The sequence below is a fragment of the Pan paniscus genome, chromosome 1 (assembly GCF_029289425.2).
Source record: "Pan paniscus chromosome 1, NHGRI_mPanPan1-v2.0_pri, whole genome shotgun sequence".
Lineage (NCBI taxonomy): Eukaryota > Metazoa > Chordata > Mammalia > Primates > Hominidae > Pan > Pan paniscus.
The window spans coordinates 11,425,067-11,452,630 of NC_073249.2; the positions used below are offsets into that span (position 1 = coordinate 11,425,067).

The 27,564-nt window shown below is 36.3% G+C and overlaps 1 protein-coding gene across 4 annotated transcripts in view; it reads right to left on the bottom strand.

The window, feature by feature from the left end:
- Positions 1-27,564, bottom strand: part of RYR2 (ryanodine receptor 2) — a 788,503-nt gene that overhangs the window by 97,511 nt on the left and 663,428 nt on the right. For all 4 annotated transcript variants that reach the window (XM_034949586.3, XM_055098600.2, XM_055098645.2 and 1 more), the window contains 8 exons: positions 25,661-25,753; positions 20,163-20,333; positions 19,009-19,068; positions 14,441-14,575; positions 10,457-10,569; positions 7,297-7,393; positions 5,497-5,600; positions 3,890-3,941 (listed from right to left, as the gene is read on the bottom strand). In XM_034949586.3, coding sequence (XP_034805477.1) covers positions 3,890-3,941; positions 5,497-5,600; positions 7,297-7,393; positions 10,457-10,569; positions 14,441-14,575; positions 19,009-19,068; positions 20,163-20,333; positions 25,661-25,753 — 825 coding nt within the window. The remainder of the gene's footprint in view (positions 1-3,889; positions 3,942-5,496; positions 5,601-7,296; positions 7,394-10,456; positions 10,570-14,440; positions 14,576-19,008; positions 19,069-20,162; positions 20,334-25,660; positions 25,754-27,564) is intronic.

Genomic DNA, 27,564 nt, shown 5'->3' on the forward strand with positions numbered 1-27,564 from the left:
AACACAAATGGAAAGAGAGAACAGTGTATGACAGAATCAAATGTTAGAAAGATTTCAGCCTGGGGCAATGGTCTGACTTGAATTATAGAAATGATGACATATACTTAATTAAAAAATTAAAAGTCAACAGTATAATACAGGATAGCTGACATGACCTGGCTGAAAATTTAATGCATTCTTGCCATTGATGGCAAATGTATAAGATCCTAAGGCAGTGCAAGTGAGGGTACAGTTCCCATACATACTACACAGGTGAGGTCATAACTGGAATACCGTGTTTGATTAACTTCTGGGTGGCACATATGAATATACTGGAGAATGTGCCAAGTGTAACAAACTGCGTGGTGCAAGCTGGACATCCCTGAGTTACATTAAACAATAAAATGAATATGATTATTTAATTATGAAGGGGAAAATTTGAGATAAAGAGTCAACAAGGTAGCCCTCCTCAAATATTTGACCATCTATCAAAAGAAACTAGATTTAGCTTTAGGATCCAACAAAATCAATATGGAGGCAAATTCAGTTTCACTCACAAGGAAGAACTCTAACAATCAGAAACAACCTATTCTTAAATCAAGAGCTTCTACCTATTCTCAAACCAGGAGCTTCTACCTGTTCAGCCCACTTCGATTCTTCAGCTGCAGAGAACACCCAGGCTGGGGGCTGCTCTACAATCTCTTCCTCACCTCCCTCTTTCTTCATTTCCTTACAAGCCACCTCCTAGCAACATACAAACCTGCTTTGATCTACTGTTCTCAACAAGAGTCTGGCAGAAATCTTCACCCTTGATGAATCTAACTTCCTGGCTTCTCAGAATTTGCATTTGGTTCTGAGAATTGCTAGTTGTCCTCACACAGCCAGGGGGAGCATTACTGCTACAAATTCATAGACAACAGCCTAAAATAAACCAGGCTTCCTTCACAGTCCGTGAGTCCTATTTTAATTTCTAGCCCATGTGCCATGCCAATTGCCACGATGTCTCTTTCAGTGCTTCTCTCTCTCCTCCAGCCTTCCTTTATAGACTTCATCAAACACTTAGGTGTCAGCAGATGACTGTCCTTTTGTCTTCAGAGAGAGAGCGAGCAAATAACCTTAAAAGGAAACATTTCCAACCTCCCATTATCCTGGCAGCCTTCCCTTCTTCCCTTTGTATCTTTTATCCTTTTATCTTTTTTTTTTGAAATGGACTCTCACTCCATCGCCCAGCCTGGAGTGCAGTGGTGCAATCACGGCTCACTGCAACTTTCCACCTCCCAGGTTCAAGCAATTCTCCTGCCTCAGCCTCCTGAGGAGCTGGGATTACAGGTGTGCACCACCGTGCCTGGCTAATTTTTGTATTTTTAGCAGAGACGGGGTTTCACCATGTTGGCCAGGCTGCTCTCAAACTCCTGATCTCAAATGATCCATCCGCCTCGGCCTCCCAAAGTGCTGAGATTATAGGCGTGAGCCACCGTGCCCAGCCCTATCCTTTTATCTTTTAACCCAGTGTTTATTAAACTATGTGTTTCAGCTCATCAATCAGACATAAAAACAATTTAGTGATTCATGATAAAATAAAAACAACTCTTTGTTTAAATAGAATGGAAAAGTTCAGACCACATTGCTCATAGGAAGAGTAAAATTTCGTGAAACTTTTCTTTCATGGCATATATTTTTATGTTACTTTAAACATACAGTTTTATGTTTCTATAAATATACAGTTGGCCCTCCATTGGTTCTGAATCCATGGAGTCAACCAACTGTGGATAGAAAATATTTGGAGAAAGTAAAATGGGTGATTGTGTCTGTACTGAACATGTACAGATATTTTTCTTATCATTATTCCATAACAATATGATAGAGTTGAACAACTATTTACTTGGCATTTACATTGTATTAGGTATTATAAGTAATCTAGAGATGATCTAAGAATACAGGAGGATGTGTGTAGGTTACATGCAAATACTATGCCATTAGTCAGGGATTTGAGCATTCTTGGATTTTGATACCCCACTGGGGGTCCTGGGACAAATCCCCCATGAATACTGAGAGATGACTGTACCGGGTAAGTGTATTTCTTGCTGTAGGTTAGAGTTTAAAATAAATTAGAAAGCCATGGCTTTTCCCTTATGTCCTGTAACCTGTCTTCTCCAGCAGGCCTCATGGACTCCAGACCTCACTTCACAAATGATTCCCTTTCCTATTCTGTTGGCTCCTTCTCACCAGAATATATGTGTGCTTAGATGGCTCTCTCTTTAAAAACAAGCAAACAAATGGCAAACAAACAAAAATAATCTCCTTCAACCTCACAATTCCATCTAGATATTTATTACCTTATATCTTTCTGTTCCCTCTCAATCTTTGCAATGAAGAAACAACTATACTATTTCTGTTCACATCTGAATCACTACTTACTTTCTCACACTACAGCATGTCCCCACTCCACGGCCCCTCTCCACAATCCGCAGAAGCTGTTCTTACTCTGCTTATGTGATATACATGAAATAAATCTGGAGATTTTCAATCCTTACCTTGCTCAACCTCACAGCAGAACATGATTTTGGTGACCACACACTCAGTCCTATAGCTTCTAGCTCCTATGTTAGCTCACACTTAAGGTTCTCTCCAACTTTTTTACGAGCTCCTTTCCTTCTAACCATCTTTTAATGTTCTGTGTCCTTACAGGCTAGGTCCTAGGCCTCCTCCTCTCCTCATGCTGTCATCTCTTCCTGGATAAGATCATCTACTCCTACGGCTTCTAATGCTGATAAATTCCAAGTCTATATTTATAAGCCTTACCTGAGATACTGAATGTCAGACATGAATGTCTAATTGCATGTTTGACATCTCCACTTAGATGTCTCACAGGCATCTTTAACACATCCACAATTTACTTTGCCTTCTTCTCTCTTCACTCCAGGCCTGTAATTATTCTGGTGCTGCCATCTCAGTACATGGTACCCAAGTGAGAAGCCTTAGCAAAACCCTGACTCCACTTTTATCCTCAATTTATCCACTTGTCAAGAGGAGTAAATGATATAAACACTCAGTAAATACTAAGCTGTACTATTTTTGCATGGCCAACTCATGGTTCAACAGCCAAAGACTTCCTTAAGCAGACCTCACTACTATGCCATGGGACCTGTTCCCAATACTCCTAAGAGTTTCTTGACATGGTTTGGCTCTGTATCCCCACCCAAATCTTACCTCGAATTGTAATCCCCAAGTGTCAAGGGAGGGACAAGGTGGGAGATGATCGGATCATGGGGACGGTTTCCCTCATGCTGTTCTCATGATAGTGAGTGAGTTCTCACAAGATATGATGGTTTAACAGTGTTTGACAGCCCCCCACTCCATTCTCTCTCTCTCTTGCCTCTATGTAAGATGTACCTTACTTCCCCTTTGCCTTCCGCCATGATTATAAGTTCCTGAGACCTCCCCAACCATGTGGAACTGTGAGTTAATTAAACTTGTTTCCTTTATAGATTACCTAGTCTCAGGTAATTCTTTATAGCAGTGTAAAAATGGACGGATACATTTCTCTACCATTAAATTCATCAGAGTTTTTCTACAACCGTTTGCTTAAACGTTATCTTCCCCATCAGACAAAAAACTCCACAAAGGTGTAGTGTGTGCCCTTCTTTCTTCTTCGCATGTTATCTCCAATATATTGATGTCCAGCAAATATTTGTTGAATGAATGAATGTTTAGAAAAAGTTATGGCTCCTCATAAACAAAATGTTTAAGTAGGAAACAATGATGACCTGCCATGGAATTTAGAACGGAGATTCATGCTACAAACAAAAAGTTGAAATTAATGAAATACACAGATTCTTATCCTTTTCAGATGAAAGTTACTTCCCTTTATTAAAATTAAACATGAAAATCAGGAAGGATACTTATTTACCTTTGCCATAATATCTGCATAGGCCATATATAAAAAATCTTCCTCCAGTTTGCTGGGGAAAGCAAGAAGAAAACATCAGTGTTTAAGCAGAAGGCTAGGCACATGCACACGTATCATCGCTGCTTAAAATAACCTTTGTTCTTTTTCTAACAAGTATACCTTTTTAAAATTAAATGAACACAAAACTAAGACAATATTAGGGTATTCAGAAATATCCTGAAATCAGAAAGCAAAGATCCCGGGGATCCTAAATAGCTGTCCCATCTTACCTTACAGAAGGGCCTTCAATTCTCACAAAATAAACTGTCTTTTGGTTTACATACAAATGTAATAATTTTAATTTTCTTCAGACTACAAAACTTGAAACAAGCAAACTTAAATGAGGTGGGGGCTTTTGACAGAAGTGAAATTTGACATTTGATGGAAAGATTCCCCAAATTATGATATGACAATTAAAAAACAAGATGGCCATAATAATGATCCCTAAAAATTAAGAAAGGTTAAAATATGTTTATTATCTTCTTTTTGAGAAGCATGGAAACCATGACTATGTGAAGAAAAGTTTCCACCAAAAATATACCTAAAATTTGCAAAGTTATTCCAGCAGTTTTAAACTTCAGCCATGAGAAAAATTCACTTATGAGAAATACCTCATTACCTGACAATGCCAGACAGAGAGTTGCTCTATGCTTAGGAATGAGATGATTTTGTTAGTTAGGAAATAATAAGAGAGAGAGAAATAGTGAGAGAAAGGATAGATCACATTAGCTAAGAGGGAGAAATGTACATTATTATGGCAGGCAAAGAGGTCAAATGAACTCTTCTGAGGAGATTCATGTGGATATGAGTTTATAATTAAATTACATCCCAAATTCTGCAGAGAATGGGAAAGGCCTGGGGGCAAAACAGGCTTTCTTTCCCATTGCAGGGCAGCAGATAAAGGTCCTCTAGCCTCTGCTATGTCCCATCTGCACAGCCAATTTATGCATTGCCCTCCGTAATGACAGATGCTGAGCACATTTTGACGATCAGGCCTACCAGTGCATTTCTTATGTAACTTCAGAGAGGTTTGCCCTTTGTGGCTTTGGTGAATTCATATGACTAAGGCTGCAGAAGATAAGAAAAATGGGCAATGCCCTTGAAATAGATCTCAGAGATACCTCCAAGTTGAGGTGATGGCTCACTTAGCCTCTAGAGGTTTCCTAAGACCCACTGCACAATGGAGACACTATCTACCCAGAAAATTTGGGGTCACCATCGGTCTCCATACACTTGCGGCACTGGAATTTGCTTTGGTTCTTTTGTTTTATTTATAAAGTTTGTTTGTGATAAACAGAAAAACCACTTCATAAGAAGAATCAGAATCAACTACATCATTAATTACAAAGTTGTTAAGAAAAACTAGAACTAGTAGGTAGTTGCTGAAGCCTAAAATTGAATGAGTGTCAGTCCCTAGGTACATGCCAGGCTGGTTGTTATCTTTGAACAATTCTCTCTCCTAACAACAACAAGATGAACTTAAAACATGAACACATGGCACAGACTACTCAGACACGGGTGTCTTTATTTGCTCCTCCTATGTCTCATAGGAACCCTCCCAACCATACCATTTCTCTGTTAAAGCTGTCCGACTAAACAGAAGGATCAGCTGATGTAGAGGATCAACTCTCTTAGTGCCTTCATCTTCTTCTGGAGGTTCAGCCCCAGGTTTCTGCAAAAAAGTCAAATTTATACAATGTCACATTAAAAAAAATGTTCACTCAAATCCAAAAGCAATGTGAAGGACAGCAATGAAGAATAAAAGGAATGCGAACGTTCCTCCTTCCCTGTTGTGGGGTGTGTGTGTGTGTGTGTGTGTGTGTGTGTGTGTGTATTTTATATGCATTATACATGCTATATATGTATATATGTGTGTATGTGTATATAAAAGCTTGTATGTATATGTGTTGGATGTAAGTGTAAATATGTAATATACATGCTATAACATATATAAATGTAATATAATATGCTAGATATCTGTTACATTACCATTGTAAAATTATGCAGCTCAAAACAGAGATATTTAATAATTTGACCAAAAATTAATATGAGCAGGGATAACTTATATCATTTGAAAATACCAAATGCCATTCTTATAAGCATTTTCATAACTCAAAGTATATTTGCTGCATGGATTTTAGCTTTAGGGAGGACTCGATTTACAAATATTTGCAATAAAATCCTGAGTCACCCCAAGTGTGAAAATTTAGTTCCCATAGCAGTGCAAATTGCTTATAAAGTGGAATATTTTCTTCGCTTACACACAGCATGATACGTAAATAATACTAAATGAGTTAATGCTTGAACCACTTATACATTTTTTCTTATTTTCAGTTACTTTTAAAAGTTAGAAAATATTTTTTTTTTACTATCGGATAGAACTTTAATAGCGAGGAAAATTATTAAGCATTTTTATTGGCAGAATTCAATTACATCCAACTTTTTGTTGAGTTTTATATCTCCACTGACTTAGCCACGGAAACTAATTTTCTCTGCACATGAATGGTGTTCTTCCCTGTAATCAAGCCTTAATGTGGATAATGGGCAGATTTCCACAAGATATCCAATAGTCTACACATTTTTTATTCTAAAGACAGATAAAATTCATTTTAAAATACGGGGACAATCAAGATTAGGCTTTTAAGAATTAGATTAATTTATCCATTATATTCCCTAATAATCTGTGAGTTAAAAAATAACTTTACACAAGATGTCTTTATCTTGGGAATCATGAAGCCTCTGACTAGTCTGCCAAGTTTTGAGATGGCTTGTAAATTTTGTTGAGAAGATGGCTTTTGCCAGATATTTAAATGGGTCCATGACTTAGAAAAGATGATACTGACCGCTGTTCTGTGCTGAACTCACAAGCTCTTTATCAGCACAGTCCGGTGAAAATTCTACTTCTCATGCTCCACATTTACCATGTGTTCAGTCTCCTGTGTTCAGTCTATCATTCTCTGCCCTGTTGATTTCTAAAAACCAGCAATTTTTTGTTTACCTTCTACTTAATTTAGGTGGATAACTTCTTGACAGTTCAGTCTTTTATAGTCTATCCTGGTTCTCAGGTGTTTATAGGGGCTTTGAGAAGGAATTTAAAAGAAAGACTAAATCATGTTTAATTAATAATACTTTTATATTATTCATTTTAAATTCTCAACCCCTTGATGTTGATGAGATCTCTTGGAAATGACAAGAGCACATTTTCCCGTAAGCATTGAATGCAGTAACAATTAAGATTTAAAAGTTTCCTAATACCCATATACTGTAATGATATTTTTTCCTTCAATGTTCTATAATGACTGCTCACACCAACATCGCTGCACCAAGCCCAGACCCTCTTTCATCTTAGAACCCCATTAAAAACATACTGCTAAATCTTCTATCAGTTTATCTTCAAAGTAATGTTCTTCTGTTTCAATCCAAGACTTTTCATATCCCTGAAGAAAGAGATTGACAGCCCGATGCCTGAAAGGTAAGCACAATTTCAGAAAAAGGGTGTTTAGAAAATAAGTTGAAATTGTATTGAGTAGTGCTTTATTACTAGATTATCTGTGCACTGAAAGTGTAAAATAGAAATAAATTCTCTATTCTTGACTGTCCTCCTGAAAGACAATGCTTCTTGCAGCAAACATAGCACACAGTGACTTGCATTTCAATCCTGGCTCAGTCATTTCCAAGCTTTGTAACATTGGTCAAGTGACTCGACTTTCCCAAATTTCAGTTTATTCCTTTATAAAACTAGGATAACTCCAACCACATTTCAGTTTTGTAAGCCTTAAAATGAGATAAAGGATGTAAATCGCATTGGTTAGATGTTCATTAAATGACTATTATCATATAACATGTCTCTCAATAAGCAATGTAATCAGTGTCAATAGAGGACTTAGTCTCTGTTCAAGCAAACATTAAAAAACAAATGGATGGCCCTGAGGATTCCAAAACAAAAGGTATTAAGTGAACTTTATGGGAGTACATACTCAAAGATTAAACCCTGCACTACTTATCATAAATGGCCGCCTGTGAAAAAAGACCAGTGCAGATGAGAAGAATCAGTGGAATTCATGATGAAGTTAGTAAGAGATGTGGATAAGATGTCAATGTAAGAAAGAATAAAAGAATGTCATGAAGGGAACATCATAAAACAACAACAGATGTGATAGAATGAGAGACGGTGCCATTGCAGGATGGAAAGCTGAGCTTTATGATAACAAATTGGGTTAAGGACTCATGAGACGTAACAGTTAGACAGGTTTATGAAGGGCCTTGGAAATCAGAGGGGGCAACTGCCAATGCAGCCGGAACTGCTAGAAATCATCATACATTCTTGTATGTGAGAGAGGCATGCCAAAGCACAGACTCAGCCTTCTGGGTTCATCAGAGTCACCTGCGTAGCTTTTAAGTAGCACACATGCTGGGCTCTCACTGAAATTCTAATTTAATAAGTTGAGGCTTGAATACTTTTTAAATGAGTTTAAGTGTGTTTCTTAAAAGCACCAGGTTGGCGAACCATTGGAATAAAGGATACCATTTTGAAAATGACATTTTGGAGAGGATGGAAGAACTCTATGACATCACAGAAACTAACTCAGAAACCACTGCCATCAACTTGATATGAGGCAAGGAACAAGCGACTTGAAGAGGTGGTGATGGAGGGAAGGATGGGAATGTGAAGTAGTTCAAAGGGAAACTGATGAAATCTGGGCAATGACAGTATAGGAGTAACCAAAAAGAAATGATAATGTGAATTCAAAGTTAATATTTTTTTTTTTTTTGCTTTCATTACTTTAAGTTCTGGGATACATATGCAGAACGTGCAGGTTTGTTACATTAGGTATACATGTGCCATGGTGGTTTGCTGCACCTATCAACCCATCCTCTAGGTTTTAAGCCCCACATGCATTAGGTATTTGTCTTAATACTCTCCCTCCCATTGCTCCCCACCCCCTAACAGGCCCCAGTGTGTAATGTTCCCCTCCCTGTGTCCATGTGTTCTCATTGTTCGACTCCCACTTATGAGTGAGAACATGTGGTATTTTATTTTCTGTTCCTGTGTTAGTTTGCTGAGAATGATGGTTTCCAGCTTCATCCATGTCCCTGCAAGGGACATGAACTCATTCTTTTTTATGGCTGCATAGTATTCCATGGTGTATATGTGCCACTTTTTCTTTATCCAGTCTATCATTGATGGGTGTTTGGGTTGGTTCCAAGTCTTTACTATTGTGAACAGTGCTGCAATAAACATACATGTGCATGTGTCTTTATAGTAGAATGATTTATAATCCTTTGGGTATATACCCAGTAATGGGATTGCTGGGTTAAATGGTATTTCTGGTTCTAGATATTAAGGTTAATATTCTATCTGACCAAAAGGTGACAGCATAATTGAGTCAGAGAATTGAGAAGTAGCACATTTGAGGAGGATGCTAATACATTTTAGACCCAGTGAGTGTGACATGATGGCAAGAAATACAGCTGTCTTAGCAAAAGGGAAAAGTACGATGTTTCCTCTATTTGTTTTGCTTATGTTTCTTTTTTTTCTTTGCCTTATACATTCACTCAAACTCTTACTGAATGTCAATGTACAAGTCACTGTTCTAGGTGCTGAAGAAAGAAAATGGAACAAAACTAGTACAGGATCTCAAAGTCTGAATCAAAGAGACAAATAGCCTTAATACTGTAGGAAAGTGGCATGATGTGCAAGGAGTAGAAGGGCATGGCTTGGTCAGAGATGTTCCACAAAAGAGATGTAGCTGAGCTGAGTCCTGTTTCTGAGACATAGAGGTGATGCAATTTGTATAAACTTCAGAGTGGGAAAGAGCATAGTTTCTCAGAGAACTCCAAGGTGACTGAAATGGTACCCTGGACCACCTAAGCCAGACATGAATGTACCAGGCTACTTCTCTATTAAGTATGTCTGCTCTATGTCTAAGAGAAGGTTGACGGGCCTGTCAAATCTTTTTACATTATTCCCATAAGTCAGTTCTTTTCCCCTAATGCTAATAATTACAAAAATAATAATAATGACTAACATTTATCATGACATAAACCTACTAGCTCACTTCTAAGCACTCTGTATACATCAACCCATTAAATAATCTGAACAACTCTATAAGGCTGATCCCATTATGATACAGATGAGAAAATTCGCCAGTAAATAACTTGACCAATGTCATGGGGCAGAGAAGTTGGGAGGTCAGAATTCAAATCAAGACAAGTCTGACGCCAAAGAATGAATCAGATCATGTTCTGATTCAAATCCAGGACAAAGAAAGAACTCCTAATGACTCTCTCTTGCCTCACATATGTGAGCAGATATTCCTCAGTAAGAGTCATTTAATATTTACATTAAAGACCACAGTTCTCTGAAAATATCCAACAAAATTAGTCAAGTTTTATGTAGAAGAATCAATAAAGCTTTTCCATCCTTCTCTTGGACTATTTTACCCCTATTAACGTAGATTCTAAACACCTGTCACTTATTAGGAAAAAATAACATTTATCTATTACAAAAAATAAAATAATTCTGACCTTGGCAGATTATATAAGGGGGCCATCCGGAAGCAGGCTACAACAGCCCTTTTCCTCTGCTTAGAGAGTAGTTTATGCCATACAGCCTTTTTAGATCTCTGAGAATGTTCCACCTGAGGTAGAATGACACAAATAAATATTTACACCCCAAACTACCTTCAAAAACAAATAAATATTTACACCCCAAACTACCTTCAAAAACAAATAAATATTTACACCCCAAACTATCTTCAAAAATATAGTATTAAACTGTTGCCCCTCTTAAGTAATCTATATTTGGAATTCCAATTCCAAAAGTACCTTAAGATTATCATGAAGAAGTCCATATCCTAAAAGTTACCCAAAGATAAAATTTAGATAGTTGCAAATGCTATATAATTCCCTTAGTAAGAATATCACATTTTCCCAATACTGTGTACTTCAAAGCTATGTCATCTCTAAAATCAAAGAAATAGAAAATCATTCCATATAAAATCATTTTATCTCCTTCTCAAAATTTTCTTTGGTTCTTTATGATTCTAATACATATTTTCTGCCTACATAAAATATTACCTCATTCTTATTCATATATCCATTGTAACTAATTTTATTGTAAGAGCTAAAGTAATAAACACAAAAAGAGGCAGTTAATAAAAATTCTACTATTCTTTAATATAGCAGGATAAAGAGAAGAAGACAACGCTTTGTGAACACAGTATTAGGAGTGAGTAAATTTGGTAAAAATGTTAAAATATGTAAATATTTTGTTAGATAGGGACAAATATAAATTCAAAAGTTGCAATAAATGATGCAAGCAAGTTATTTATATAACTAATAGTGTTTGGAACTCCAAGAGAAGAAAGAGATTAATTGTATTAGAAAGAAAAAATCCCAACATATAAACCTAAATTAATTAGTAATCTCTAGGCCATTGAGCACTGTACTTCCCAGACAGTAATGTCTCCGACCCACACGTTTAGACTTCTGAAAGAAATAAAAATGTTATGTTAGCTAAAAAAGTAAAACTACATTTATTATCCTTTGCAGTAAAGAGTCGAAAATGATTGTAATAATGTCTGAAGTAAACATTTAAAATGTTTGGGCTGCGGTGGTTTAGAAATTTTCACGAGGCAACTTGTTTAACGGAAAAGCACTTATTTCTGTGATGCTCTTCCCCCTCTATGATCAATAAACACGTGGTGACAATTATCCACTTCAATTATCTTCTTGATGCTTGTGTCAAGTGAAATAAACCATTGTTAGGCCTTTAACATAGAAGTAAAAGCAATCAAGGGCAATAGTTTTCAATGAGACACAACATACTTCAATTTAAATTTCCATTTTGAGACCCCAGTCTGTAGATGACAGCTTTTTACAGGAATTACAGCATTATGATCAGCATGGGTGACAGTCGACAAACATATTTTAAGTTCCTAAGGCATTTAAGATACAGTAAAAATCCAACAAAAAGGGTTCCTGCCACCAGGAAGCTTATCATTTGGCAGGCATTTTATTACCTGCCTATTAAAGTATTTCAGGAAATACCTGAAACAGTGTGCTTTCCTCTAAATCAATGATAAGTAAATAGTTATCTGTGAGATATGTGATCCAAAGGCGAACACAAAGATGTACCTTGTAACCCTGTCTGAATGTCTTGATGTGCTGATGTGTTAGCTTGGCTAGAATTGAATTATTAGAAAATTCAATGGAGATAACCTACTCTCATAAGAAAACTTACCAGATATACAACACAAAATATACATCTAAAACAGGCTGCTGATACTTGAGATAAATTAAATCAACAAGTGTTTCCTGTCCACCTACTGTTTTTTACACTGACGTTTGCAAGTTAAAATATTCTTTGCACGCTCCTCTGTGACTCAGTCACATGTTATCATTAGCAGAGGGATATTAAAGGCATAAATTAAACACGAGGATATCTCCCACTTCTTATTTTTGATAATCGACAATTTCTTTTAACTCAAAACCCTCCTCTCATGATAAACCAATCTCGCCATATTCTTAACAGTTTGAAAAACTCTGATCCTCCCACTTTTTCTAGATAATTCCTACCTTAAGATTTATACAGGGATTACCTACTTCATATCTACATTAAGTATGGGTTGCTTCTATACTTTCTTCAGCACATTTTATATCCTAACAGCTCCGTATCATCCCATATTTATCTGTTTAAGTATCTGTTTCCTCTCTTACAGCACTCAGTCCTCCAGGTCTGCTGGGGATAAGGCTGCCCTAGGACAGGGAACTCCATAAACATCCAAGGCATAAATGGATACTTAGAAAAGTGAACCTCATTTGAGAAATGCCATCATTCATCATGATTGGATATATTTGTGAATATATGGGAATATAATAAAATAGAATCAGTTTCTATAAGCTTCATTTAATGTATCTAGAATTTATTCAAGCAAATCTATATATATGTATAAACACTAGGAAGAATTAAAAACTGATGGTAGAGCAATGCTGTCAGAAATGGTCCTCTCGTAGCCATTTAATTAACCTTTAATAATCTTAAATATATATATATATATAATTCTGGAGATAAAACTCTATGACTTTATATAAATCACTTAAAATTTCATTACAAGTCTTGTCATCTGCTGATTGATGATAATTTGTATTTATTTAATATTTCATGAAAATATTATGTAAGTTATTCAGGGGAAAGTATTAAGTTCCAAGGTATTAGATAACGTAAATATATGTTAATAGCCATACAGCCTAAGGGTATCCTAGTGACTTTAATCTCATCAAGTGTAGTGATAAATTGCATGACAATAGAGAAATTATTAACGTTTGGGGGAGGGTATTTGAGTAAGCAAGAAGGAAGTTAAAAGGATACTACATTAGATGATATCTTTGCATTATTAAACTGTCCAGGGCAGGGGTGAAGGTTCAGATAATATAAAACAGGAATACAAGCAAAATGTTTATTATTGCTATGATAATATGTTCAAATATGGCTAAAGGCAATACAAAATTATATATATATAATTCAATTTATCATCTATGAAATTTATCATATATATATATATATATATGCACACACACATACATTTAGGTGGCAAAGTTCCTGAGATGGCATAGGGCATCTTATTATTATTTTATATTTAGTATAAAATAACCAAGTCATCAACAGTATGATCTGTCATAAGAGCCCTGTGACAGATCAGATGGTCAAGTTACAATGAGCTTCTTCACTATGTGATTATTTTGCTGAATGGACTTGATGAGAAATAGATAATATATCTCTGTGTTGCAGATATTTTACCTAAGCTAGATGATCTCTTCTGTAAAAATATGACCCTCTCATTGATAATGTTTCAAGTGTTCTTGTTTTACACATTCTTGTGCAAAGGTAATGAATATCAAACTGAGCTTTGTAGTGTAAAGTAGGACACAACTGAAAAAATATATAAAAACACTTTCCTTACATGATTTTAATATCTATCAATGCATTGTTCTTCTCTAAGTGTAATTTGTTCCTGATTTCAGGGAAAATTAGCTCAAAAATATACCTAATAAAAGGTAAGGTTAAACAAGTGGCAAAAAAGAAAATGTTTCAAATATTAAACCGGTAAAAGATAATATCTCAAACATGTTTTTATGAGCAATATTAAAAAATGAAGTATGCATAAAGTATTTGAAATCAGATGTAACTCCTGAATTTTTTGGTTAGAATAATTTAAAAATATAATCCTAATACTTTCAGAAATATTTGAAAAAAGACAACAAAACAAAGGCCAGGATCTCCCAAAATATATAATCTATATATTGCTACAAGATTTATAAGCTTTTCTTATAAGATTTTATAAGAAATTGTCTTTATGAAATACTAAGCACACCGGACTCTTATTCTTTAGAATGAATATGCTGAACATATGTTTCTTGGGTCATAGTTAACAAATTAACACACATTCTCTTTTTAAAATATTTGTATGTGGCTAAGGCAAATATGATTGAATTGACACAAAGCCTGACCTGTTCAAGATGAAAAAGCACATTTGCTATATCCAATACTCTTTCTACCGTCTTCTCTGGATCTGAGGTATCATCAGTCCTGTTTGGTAAGTCTTTGTAAAGAGCCATTTGCCATCTAATAGCAGGATCCTCCAACTGCAGAAAAAAGGGAAAGGTTACAATGGGAAGATGGGAATCTAAAAGACAAGGTTACAATCTAAAGATAGGAAGAGTCCACCCATCATTATTTATTGGGCTTTACAGTGTTTACCAGTTAAGACATGACGCGCGGCTGCAGTTATGTAGGATGAACAAGTCTGGAGATCTAATGTACAGCATGGTGATTACAGTTAATAATGCTGCAATTCATACTGGAAATTTGCTGAGAGTAGATTCCAGAAGCTCTTAGCACATACACGCAAAAGGTAACTATGCCAGGAGATAGATATGCTAATTTGTTTGACTACACTAATCATGTCACTATGTTTATGTATATTGAAACATCCTGTTGGACACCTTAACTATATACAATTATTAAAAGTTAAAAATACTGGCCAGGTGCAGTGGCTCACGCCTGTAATCCCAGCACTTTGGGAGGCCGAGGCGGGCGGATCATGAGGTCAGCAGATCGAGACCATCCTGGTTAACACGGTGAAACCCCGTTTCTACTAAAAATACAAAAAATTAGCCGGGCGTGGTGGCGGGCGCCTGTAGTCCCAGCTACTCGGGAGGCTGAGGCAGGAGAATAGCGTGAACCTGGGAGGCGCAGCTTGCAGTGAGCCGAGATCGCGCCACTGCACTCCAGCCTGGGTGACAGAGCGAGACTCCGTCTCAAAAAAAACAAAAAAAAATTAAAAATACTAAGAAAGACAGATAAAGTCCTGGTCATCATGAAATTTATCATCTAGTAGAGAAGATAGACGTTAAACAAATATTTAAAATTGTGATAAGGGCTACTAAAACAAAATATAAAATACCGTGAGATTTATCATACTCTTTGGTGGTTGGGTAGGTTTCCCTTAACACAAGACGTTGTAACTAGGGCTTAAGGATGAGTGGGAAACTGGAAAACAAAATGGGTAAGGCTACCCATGCTCTTCTCCTCCCCATTCACAGTCTAATTGTAGAAAGATTTCTATGTTTACTTTTATGGGCAAGGATATAGGATAGCATTTACCTATAAATATTTGGACTCTACAACAGAGCTTAATTTCACTGAGACAAAGATATTAAATTATATAAATCAATAGAGGTTTTTAAAATCACACTCATCATAAAGGAGTCTACACATTTTACTTTTCGATACCATCAAATTTCCTTGGTGAAAAATGTATATGAAATCTTCATGTTTTTAGAAACATTATTATAAGTCATAGAAATTGACAAAAGCAAGCAATTTAATGGGGGTAGAACATATCCGTTCAAAGAAATAATATAGAATAAGTATGTTATTAAAAATGGACAAAGCAGCCGGGCACGGTGGCTCACTCCTGTAATCCCAGCACTTTGGGAGGCCAAGGTGGGTGGATTACTTGAGGTCAGGAGTTTGAGACCAGCCTGGCCAACATGGTGAAACCTCTTCTCGATTAAAAATACAAAAAATTAGCTGGGTGTGGTGGTGCACGCCTGTAATCACAGCTACTCGGGAGGCTGAGGCAGGAGAATCGCTTGAACCCAAGGAGGTGGAGGTTGCAGTGAACCGAGATTACACCAATGCCCTCCAGTCTGAGTGACAGAGTGAGACTCCATCTCAAAAAACAAAAAACAAACAAACAAAAAACGGACAAAGCAATCCCCTTGTCTTCCACTTTAGAATCTCCATTAGAAATGGGAGACTGAATGTTATGAAGCAGAAATAAATAGATGACATCTAAAACTTCACAACTCCCAGACTGAGAGTGCCTAGTTAAAAATGTCAGAAATAATTTTCATCTACAGGCAAACACAGACAGATAGAGCTTTGTATATAAATGATTTGTAAAGACTACTTATCCTTTGATAAAATAAAATGTTTTCATCCGTATACTTTTTAAGTCTGAGGACTATGTTTGATACTTACAGGTTTTAATCTGTACTCTTAGTTCTATTTAATACATAAACATAATTAATAAAGTAGAATCTTTATTCTAACATAAAATTACTCCTCTGGCCTCAGGATGAACAGCCCTACAATTTCAAGACAATGTATTCAAGAAGTTAGGAATAAAAAAATTCATTTTTTGAAAATCTGTGTATCTCATAAATATGTCTGCCTAACTCCTAGTTTAAGAAAGTGTAGAATAAAATGACAAGATGAATATTTATCCATTACCTCTTTATTTTCAGGTCTTATTCATTTGGAGGTGAAATATGGACTATCAATGTTTCCTTTTTTGCTCTCTTCCTTCTTCCTGTCTCCTGAATACGTCATCTAAACTGTCCAAAATATTCTTACAAGTGACCTTTAGAATATAATGGACAAACTTCTTTCTGCTTATAATCATAACCACCTTTATTTGACCATTTCTTGAGATTGGCCCAGACTCCTCTTAAGAGGTACTGAGCACTCTCTGTCTCTAACTCAGTAATTGTTGAACTACATAATGGTGCTCCAGGTGTGGTCTAGGGTCCCCTGGGGATCCCCTGCACCCTTTCATGGGGTACCTGATCTTCTCAAATACCCATGTACGTAAAAACATTTAGTGTCTCTCCCTATAGGGGAAAAATGTTTGTAGTGTAAACTTTTCTTCTGAAGTTCCAATAGAGGCTTTATAAACTTTAAAAAAAAAGTTCAAATTCTTCTGGCTATCTGAAAAGAGATCATACTCTAATAGTAATTAATCTCACTCTAAAAGAATTGTTAGTAAACAACTGAGTACACATCAAATTTCACATGAAATTTGCTCTGAATGAATACTTGTGCATTGTGAATATGGTGAAGGCATGTCTCACCTTTATCTTATTCTTTAAAATGCTAATTTAAAAATCATATGATTTGGATCTTTGGAAAGAGACATTTTAATACCCAGAGAGGCATATATTATATTGTTGTTGTTACTTTTTGACATTTGCATATTTTCATAATTAAAAAAAATTCCTCAGAAGGGACACCAGAATAGAAGACAACAGGCTGAGTCAAAATACTAGCTTGATTTTTAAAACTGCATGACAGGTTTTATAAACAAATGAATAATTTATTCAATGGTATAAAAAAATTCCAAATAATAGTAAATGGTCACTGGATTGCCAAAACTACTTCTAACAATTCTTTCACCCACCATTAAAAAGTAGGTGTTCTATCGATTTCCATCCATGTTTTTATTCTAACTGTACACTCTTCTCTTCTCCTTAGGTAAACTCATTTATTCCTATTGCTGCAAATCTCGATATAGCCTATTGATATAGTGTGGATCTGTGTCCCTGCCCAAATCTTATGTGGAAATGTAATCCTCAGTGTTGGAGATGGGGCCTGGTGGGAGCTGAGTTGATCATGGGGCAAAATTTTCATAAGTGGTTTAGCAGCATCCCCTTGGTGCTGTCCTCGAGATTCTCGTGAGATCTGGCTGTTTAAGTGTGTGGCACCTCCCTCCTCACTGCTCTTGTTCCTGCTCCTGCCAGGCGAGATGCCTGCCTCTCCTTCACCATCTGCCATGATTTTAAGCTTCCTGGAACCTCCCCCAAAGCAGATGCCCGTGTTATACTTTCTGTACAGCCTGCAGAACCGTGAATCAATTAAACCTCTTTTCTTCCTAAATTACCCAGTCTCAGATATTTCTATATAGCAATGCAAAAATGGCCTAGTTCACCTATAGACTAATGACTCTTAAAAATATATATTTAACTACTGATCACTCCATGTAAATTTTTTGTTTTTTGAGACAGGGTTTCCCTTTGTTGTCTAGGCTGGAGTGCAGTGGCATGGTCTTGGTTCACTGCAACCTCCACCTCCCAGGCTCAAGCCATCCTCCCACCTCAGCCACCCAAGTAGCTGCGACTACAGGTGTGCACCACCGTCCAGCTAATTTTTGTACTTTTTGTAGAGGCGGGGTTTTGCCATGTTGCCCAGGCTCAAACTCTTGGGCTCAAGTGATTTGCCTGCCTCAGCCTCCCAAACTGTTGGGATTAAAGGTGTGAGCCACTGTGCCTAGCCAACATTTTCTTATAGACAACTTCTCTATGTCCAAAAGACCCTAAAACTCCTCTATCAAGAAGGATAGCATTAGGAGATATACCTAATGCTAAATGACGAGCTAATGGGTGCAGCACACCAACATGGCACATGTATACATATGTAACAAACCTGCATGTTGTGCATATGTACCCTAAAACTTAAAGTATAATAATTAAAAAAGAATACATCCAATCTGTATTTCAACTGATGACATATATGTTTTCCAAAATTTGACAATCTCTGGTAATTTTCTTTAAAAATATATCATTTATTATCTTTAGAATTTTTAATACAAAAGGTTTTGCAAGTAGGATAATGACTAATTAAAATATGTCTATTACCTTAATGTTTAAAGTAACATTATTTATAGTATTATTTTAAAGAGAGATTAACTAATGTATAGGTAGTAAATGTGGCTTAAGAATAAAATTTGGCTTACCTTGCCTTGTAAATGAATATTGCTGCGGATTATATCTCGTACTTCATCCTCAGTATCTTTCTGTCAAGAAATATATGTTACCTAAAAGGAGTCTTATATTGCATCAACTGTCACAAGTCAATAGAAACAATCCAAACCTTTTTTGAAATAGTATACGTCTGAGAAACATCTTTATAAAATTACATGCTACAAATTTGGGGCATTCTCGTTCAAATAACTTCTTGGTACTGCTGTAGCCTGAAGCAAGGTAATGACCTGCTTTACCTCCACAGTAAGGACATTAAAATTCAATGGAATCAAGTTTCCAATTCATAAGAAGAAGGGGGCATAGCATGTTTTCTTGGGCTGAAATAGAAGTATATCTCCAGTATTCTTCCAAATCTCCACAAAGTCATTTTAGCCCTTAATAACATCCTCCATGACCCACTAATAGCAAGGAAAATGCAACTGAGAATCAAACTATAGAGAACTGCCAGTAGAGCTGCGTGATGCAGCCCACTCCCACAGCTTTCCCTCAATTCACTCATTTTAGAATGTCAAATGATGCATGTTCAGTGACGAGCTTCAGTGATTCAATGTGGAATGGAGAATATGTCCTCCAATTTACATAAATATAAAATAGAAATTCCAATGTACAAAATATTGCATCCTCATTTGCATAGCTATGAAGAACAGAAACTCAGAGGACATTGTAAAATCTTGAGAACTTAAATCTTGCAGAGGAACTTAAATCTTGCAGAGGAGAACAGCAGCTGATTTAAAAGTCAACACCTTATCTACCCACAGTTGGCACGATATATTATGCTTCTAACATTGAAAAATCACCCTTCATAAATTTGAATATACTTCTCATCACAAACTTTATATAGAAGTTTATATGAAATCCATTTTTTTTCACTACCAGAGATTGGTTTGTGTCTTTCCTGTTTGGTTCTTGAATGTGTCCCGGAGGTGATTAACATAACTTACAAATAAAAACAGCCTCAAAAAAAAAGAAGTCTTTATGTTTGAGTCTTGGGCCTGTCTAGAAAACCTGCTTAATAAAACATGTAATGCAAATGAAATATTGACATAGGGCAGTGAGACAAAGGAATCAAACACTGAGAGTCTGGAGGTCAGATGATCATTACCGCTGGGATGAAAAGGAGACTTACCAGGCTAAATCGATTTTTGGCCAGAGCAATGAGCTCCTGGTCCCCAGGGGCACAGATGTTCAACCCAATGGGCAGTAACCGCTTCAGAGCTGCTACAATCAGAGAGGTCTGCATGGAATACCGATCTCCTTTGCGCTTCATTTTCTTCCTTTCCTGATCAGAAACAGCTGCCTATGGAACAAAGAGAAATGCTGGGATCTGAACCTGCTTTTCTCACATGTAGAACCACTGTGACTCTTCCCTAACTTGTCACTTCATCTTCTTCATTTTCTGCTGCTCCCTAGTTTTGAAAATCCTCCTATTTTGAGAATAATTTTTCTCTTCCCTTCTTAGCATCTTTTGCTAATTTCAAGTCCTACCCTCAGATTCCTAGGTCATTATAATTCACTGGTATGCATTCCCACATAATTTTTAGAAGAAAAATGAAAATTGTAATTTTAGGGAAGCAGATAAATATATAAAAAATTCTATAGTAATTTCAGATATTGTGTGCTTTCTAATTTTCAATGCTTAAGAAATATAAGAATAAAGGGCTTATTTTTGTTTTGACAAATGCTTGCTTTGAAATATATATACATGTATATGGTGTGTGTGTGTGTGTGTGTGTGTGTGTGTGTGGTCTAATATATCAGAACAATTATAAAATGCATTTTTCTTTTATACAGTCTGCAAACTTGTCTTCCTAGAGCCTCAGTCCCCGTCTAGTAGAAATAGAAGTAATATACTCATTGGAGTTTCATAAATATTCAGGACGATCTGGATAACCAGTTTACAATTGAATACTGCCATGTTACTCAAGGGCGCTCTTGTGATGTTTCTGAGGCTTATGCTAGTAACACAGGGTCACCTTAAATGACAGAATCTAATTTTCACTGGGTAATGAGTATTCTATCAAGAGGGCATGTTCTAATGTCAAAATTAAAATAATTGTCCCACATCCACTTATTTGTGCATGTTGAATATTTTGTAGCAGTAATTCAAAGTTACAACATAGTTTCGTGATAATGAAATGATAATGAAAAATATTTTAATATTTATAAATATAAATACATTGTAATAGTCGGGCTATTGAGAAAAAACATAATAGAATTTAATATACAAATGATCTGTTTTACTTAACAGAAGGTAAAATGTATCATAGCATGAGGTTGAAAGACATTTTTACGATAGTAAAAGGAGTGAAACAAGTGAGTCACCATATAGCAATGATAGCTTATATATTACATTATAAAATATACAATTATGTAATAATTAAACTACATATTGAAGTGTTATATTAAACCTATAATCTTCTGAACCATAGCAGTAAGAATTATACTTCTGTTCCAAAAAGATATGCTTATTGCATGAATCCCATTTTTATACATACCAACTTGTAAGAGATTATTCTCAGTAAGTTTATTAGAAAAAACATGACGAATAATTTGTACTGTTAAATTGACTCATTCATTAAAAAATGGATCATTTAAAATGGGCTCTTTGTTCAAAGGACAACATAACTAAAATGATAAAAATAATTACCCAAATGAAGAACCACTATCCTAAAAATTAAGCAAATTGATATAAATTATACAAACATACTTCTATCCAATACCGGTAATTTAGTTTCAGCAAAGCGACATCCCCAATATAGTCTAAATTGTATTGGTTTGGAGTTTTCTTAGTCTAAATTTATTGGTGTTAGAGTTTTCATTGATTTTAACCTGTAAAGTTCTTTTGGTTTTATGGTTGTATAGGCAGAAGGAGCTTATATCTGGTTTAATATTTATAAATATTTGTGAGCTTATAATAAAAATAACCAACACTAAACGCATCTACAAATTGGTCAATTTTGAGTAACACTAGGCAAATGAATTCCTACTTATACACAAACAATAATTTTGCTTTCCACCCCAGAAGAAATCTATAACCGGAAAGAGTAGTAAATATTTGAACATTGATGGGTGATGTCACTGTTCATATGAGGAAATTAAATCTATAAGCAATAAAATATCCTCCTGTACACATATATTGGGTATTTTTTGTTCATTTGCTTAGTGCCTATTTCCTCCCCAAACTATGCAGCTCCTTTGGGGCAGCTGCCAAACCTGTTTTGTCGTTTCTCTGTATTCAAAGCCACGCACTGTGCCTTGCTCATAGGAGCAGCTCAATAATTTAAACAGAGCCGCTAAAGCTAATGAATTTGCACACTTTTTCATTTTCAATCTGTGCATTTGGTTCAGATATGAAGATGTAATAACATGGCCCATATGTGGCCATATTTAAGAAGGGAAGTGGACTAACCTGAGCCCTTTCTTAAATCAATCACCTGAGCCCTTTTTTTTTTTTTTTTTTTTTTTTGAGATGGAGTCTCGCTCTGTCACCAGGCTGGAGTGCAGTGGTGTGATCTTGGCTCACTGCAGTCTCCATCTCCTGGGTTCAAGTAATGCTCTGCCTCAGCCTCCCAAGTAGCTGGGATTACAGGCGCCCACCACCACGCCTGGCTAATTTTTTTTTTTTTGTATTTTTAGTAGAGATGGGGTTTCACCATCTTGGCCAGGCTGGTCTTGAACTCCTGACCTCACGATCCACCTGCCTTGGCCTCCCAAAGTGTTGGGATTACAGGCGTGAGCCACCGCACCCAGCCACCTGAGCCCTTTCTTTAATCAATTAATCAATCAATCAATCAACCTCTCCTTCTGCCTCCTCTCTATCTCTGTCTCTCACACACCCACAAACATACAAATATGATTGTAACAATTTCACAGAAAATAGCCTTAAATTTAATAGTGGACCAGGAAAATGGCAAGAAAGACATCAAACAGACTCTTCTTCAAAGATACTGTTAGATTTGAGCAAAAACAGTGCTATGGCTGCATAAAATGGGATATCAGCAGGCTCCTCCACCCTCTCTCCTTATGACCCATCTAGAAAAGACTCATTTTCCAAGACCTATTCAAATCCTCACTTACCTCTGACATCTTTGACTATCCTATCAGTTTCTTTCTCTCATACGTTTTCTAAGTACTTATTAACTATATGATTGTTAGATATTCAGCTGTATTTTAACTTTATCATTTTGTTACTACAATTCATATCTGTTAAAATTTGTTGCATGCCTATAATCTGTGAGGCACAATACACGCATTATTCTGATTTTACAAGCCTCCATCAAGGTAAGCAGCATGACAAACATTTTGCTGCTACGAACAGTGAGGTTTAAGATGAGTGAAGGGATTATGAAGTGGCAGAGTCAGCACTCCAGGCTGATCTGCCTCTGAAAGCCAAGCTCTTTCCTTTACCACATTATGAACAGAAAGCACAGTTTTAATTGGTTGTATTTATCACAAACCTTTCTGTGGGAACTTACAAAAAATTTTCTAATATTCCTACAATGAAATAGCCTACCAAAAAAAAAAACCTATAAAAAGATACTTTTTTGTATTTTAGATATAGTAATTATAAAAATTAGCCTAGCTTTAAATGTCCAAGGCCTGTGATTACATTTCAACAGGAAATGAAATCTTAAGAAAAAAACAGAGTACAATTGTATAATGCAACAGGCAAAACCCACCTTTCTCACACCCACAAATAAACACAGAGAACTTGTAATAAATGCTATCTACCTATCTATCTATCTATCTATATTTTTTTGAGATGGATTTTCGTTCTTGTTGCCTAGGCTGGAGTGCAATCCAGGTACTTTGGGAGGCCGAGGCCGGCAGATCACGAGGTCAGGAGTTCGAGACCAGCCTGGCCAATATGGTGAAACCCTGTCTCTACTAAAAATACGAAAATTAACTGGGCGTGGTGGCATGCGCCTGTAGTCCCAGCTACTTGGGAGGCTGAGGCAGGAGAATCGCTTGAAGCCAGGAGGCAGAGGTTGCAGTGAGCCGAGATCGCACCACTGCACTCCAGCCTGGGCAACAAAGCAAGGCTCTGTCTCAAAAAAACAAAAACAAACAAAAACAAAAACAAAAAAATAATTTTTTAGTTTGAGAAAATTTGTGGTTCAGAAATGTTAAAATTGAGAGGTTCTTATCTATTACTCCCCTTTTTTCTTCTTGCAAATAAGAGCAAACTGTGTTATAATCAGTCATCTTTATGCATGTCTCACTCTAGGTTCTATGACATGTAGTGCTTTGAGAGTATCTTTGAGAATCACTGGACTCGACTAATGGAAAAGAGGGAAAAGGGTATCTGTACAGGAATACACAGACTTCTGGCATTAGCTTCTAGTTCATGTGCTGTCGGGTCAAACACAGGGCATTCAAAACTCTTAAACAAGACTAGGCCTACCAAGCAATACCATTCTACTTCCCTTGTGACAGATCACAGAGCAGGCCTGAGGATCCGGTGACTTTTGGAGGTCAGTGGAGTGGGCTACTCTGTTGCCAGAATTTATTGAGTCAGTAGAGGCTAATTTGCTCTGCCTGAGTAGCACTCATTTTTGGATCTTTGGCCATTTGGCAGCCAAATGTTACCACATGTAATATATTTATTTCTCATTTAGCAGGAATTAAACATATAAAGCCCCTTTAAAATGCTTTAAATGGAAGCTACTCCCCTCCCCAATAGGAGTGACAGAGAAAACAAAAATCTGGAAAGATACTTCCCACTTCATGTATGAGAACCTGGAATTCGTCCATGTGGCTTTTAAATAATGCAGCGAATTTATTTTGAGGTCTGTTTCCTTGGTACACATGAGCACACAAATATTCACACTTGATGGACACATAGTGTTGACATGTTAAACATACATTATACTGACTTTTTGTGAGTGGGGGGTGCGCGTGTGTGTGTGTGTGTGTGTGTGTGTGTGTGAAGCATGTCTTTATTCTGTTGCTCTGACATCTTGGAGATTTGCTGATCCTGGGGAGACAGCAGTCCCTCCCATGGTTAGGCAAGTCCTAGAGAAGGAAATGGCTTCCTTGGTTTGGGGAGCTTGCTTTTCATATACAAATCAACCAACCCAGAGCCCACACTGACCCCTGCCTCCCCTATCGGGCTCTTATACTCTGGGCTACTATCCACCTGCTCTAATCACTCTGGGACTAGGTACCAGGCAGCCAAGGACAGGCCCTATGATGTGGAGCCCCTGAAAATTATTCAAATTAGCCAATCAGAAACCTGTTTGCCCTGCCTTGTCCATTCCTTCCAGTGGAGACCACGAGGCAAGCTCTCGCCCACGTCTTCTCTTTGCTCTCTCTGCCTCCTGACCGACCCTGACCTCTCCCCGGGGGGCCCTGCCTGGCATGGCATGCCTCCTGTTTCCAGGGATCTGTCAGTAGAAATGTCTTCCTTCATGACAGTCATTTCCTGTCTGCATGTCTTACCATGCCTGATTCAAACAAATTCTGGTAACCTTAAAACAGCTTGCATGTTTGAACCAATTTATAACATTACCAAATCTGTCAGATTCCAGTTACAAATCTTCGAAAATCTAAAAAAAAAGAAGTCAATTCATGAAAGTCACATTCAGATATTTTCTAGAACAGTGAAACAGGTTATAGTAATACCTTTGACATCTTTGACTTGGTATCAGTAATAAGGAAAGACATATTGTTGATTTCATTCTGTACAACGAAGTTCTGCTCTTCTCTTTTGAAATTCTGAGAAGTTGCAAAGGAAATTTCAGTTAAAACCACTTAAAGAAGTCTTTGTAATTAGAGGTTACACAGAACCTGCAAGTTTTTACAGAGATAAGTATTAATTTGATATATAAGAATTATCAAAAAAGGATACAAGTATTTCTTGAGTATCTAATGAGGGTACTTGGCTAGAAGCAACAATTCTGTGAACTAGATATGAATATGCACATTGCAAAGATGGGAAAACTAAGATTCAGAAAATTTAATTGCAAGATCACACGTTTACCAAGGAGTAGAATGAATATTCAAACGCCTGGTTAGCTGGTGAAAGGCATATACTGATGCCTGAGATTAACATAGACTTTCCGAGGACACATAGAACTATGATGTAACTTTCTATTCTGTCAGATTTTTTACCTGTTTTTAAAATACCATATCATTATTTATTCCCTTTTAATTTGGGAACATAAAAAGACTGGCAAAATCAATTTATCTTTAAATATTTGGGGAAAAACATAACACACTAGCCAATTTATGTTTATATTAATATATGCCCATGAGATTCAAAAGTACATATTCAGATATTTTTGCTTATTCTTGAAAGTATGATTAGACATTCATCTGAAAACCTACTGATTATGATAAATACTCTTGTTCCAAACTTTAATCTTGTACCTAAATCTAAAGACGCTTCTTCGGCATTTTAATGATTGAGGAAACTGAAGAGTTTCAGTTCTTCAAATAAAAATATGCAGTTTTTAGTAATTTTTTCCTGGGCTCCCCCTATTTTCCCATGAGGCATTCTAAGTGAAGTAACCCAACAGGGAAAACAACAGGCAAAAAGCAAAAATTCATCTTTGTTTTTTGGCAGCTCAAAATGGACTGATTTCTTCTGGAATTCATTTATTTATACATTCATTCATGTATGTATTTAGGGACAGGCTCTGGCTCTGTCACCCAGGCTGGGATGCAGCTGTGCAATGATAGGGCACTGCAGCCTCTAACTCCTGAGCTCAAGCAATGCTCCCACCTGTCACCGGGTATGCATTATCTATCTATCTATCTATCTATCTATCTATCTATCTATCTATCTATCTACCTACATATCTAATCTATTTATCTTTTTAGAGTGGATTTTGAATTTTCCTTCAGAATACCTTGGATGATCTATTGCATCCCCCAAACATGAGTTACACAGGATAAATAAATTTGTATCTTTGTGAAGATACAAATTTGCATGTTAAGCAGCCATTATTTCATATATCCTTTCTGAGTGATTATGTTTTTAATGTATGTTTCTATATAAAGTTTGCTATTAAGTTTGACAGACTCCTCAGATGTAGGCAATAAATAATATTTGTCATCCCAAATATTAAATATGAATATTTAAAAAATATTATGTATTCAAAGTAATTTGATTTGTACAACAGTCTGATTAAGTAAACTGGTAAGATAGCTCAGATGATAAAACTGAGGTTGAAATTTTTATTTTCTTTGTCTCTCATTTACAGAGTGGCATAGAATTATAATTGATATAAAAATTCTAAATTTTTAAAATAATTCAGGATAATCATCAATGCTCTTTTACCTATATTCTGCTAGTTACTGAAATAATGATAGAATACTATACGATTGTTATGATTAAAATCTTTTCCAGGTTTAAAAATACATAGTTCCACTTGCAATATACAAAATAGTGAAAATTCACCAAATACGTACTTTAGAAATTCTATCAACAGGATTGTCAGTAGAAAGAAGCTTTATTTTAAAACCCAACAGATTCTAAAATGTGAGCCAAACTAAATTCCTTAGGTGTAAAGTGTGTGAAGATA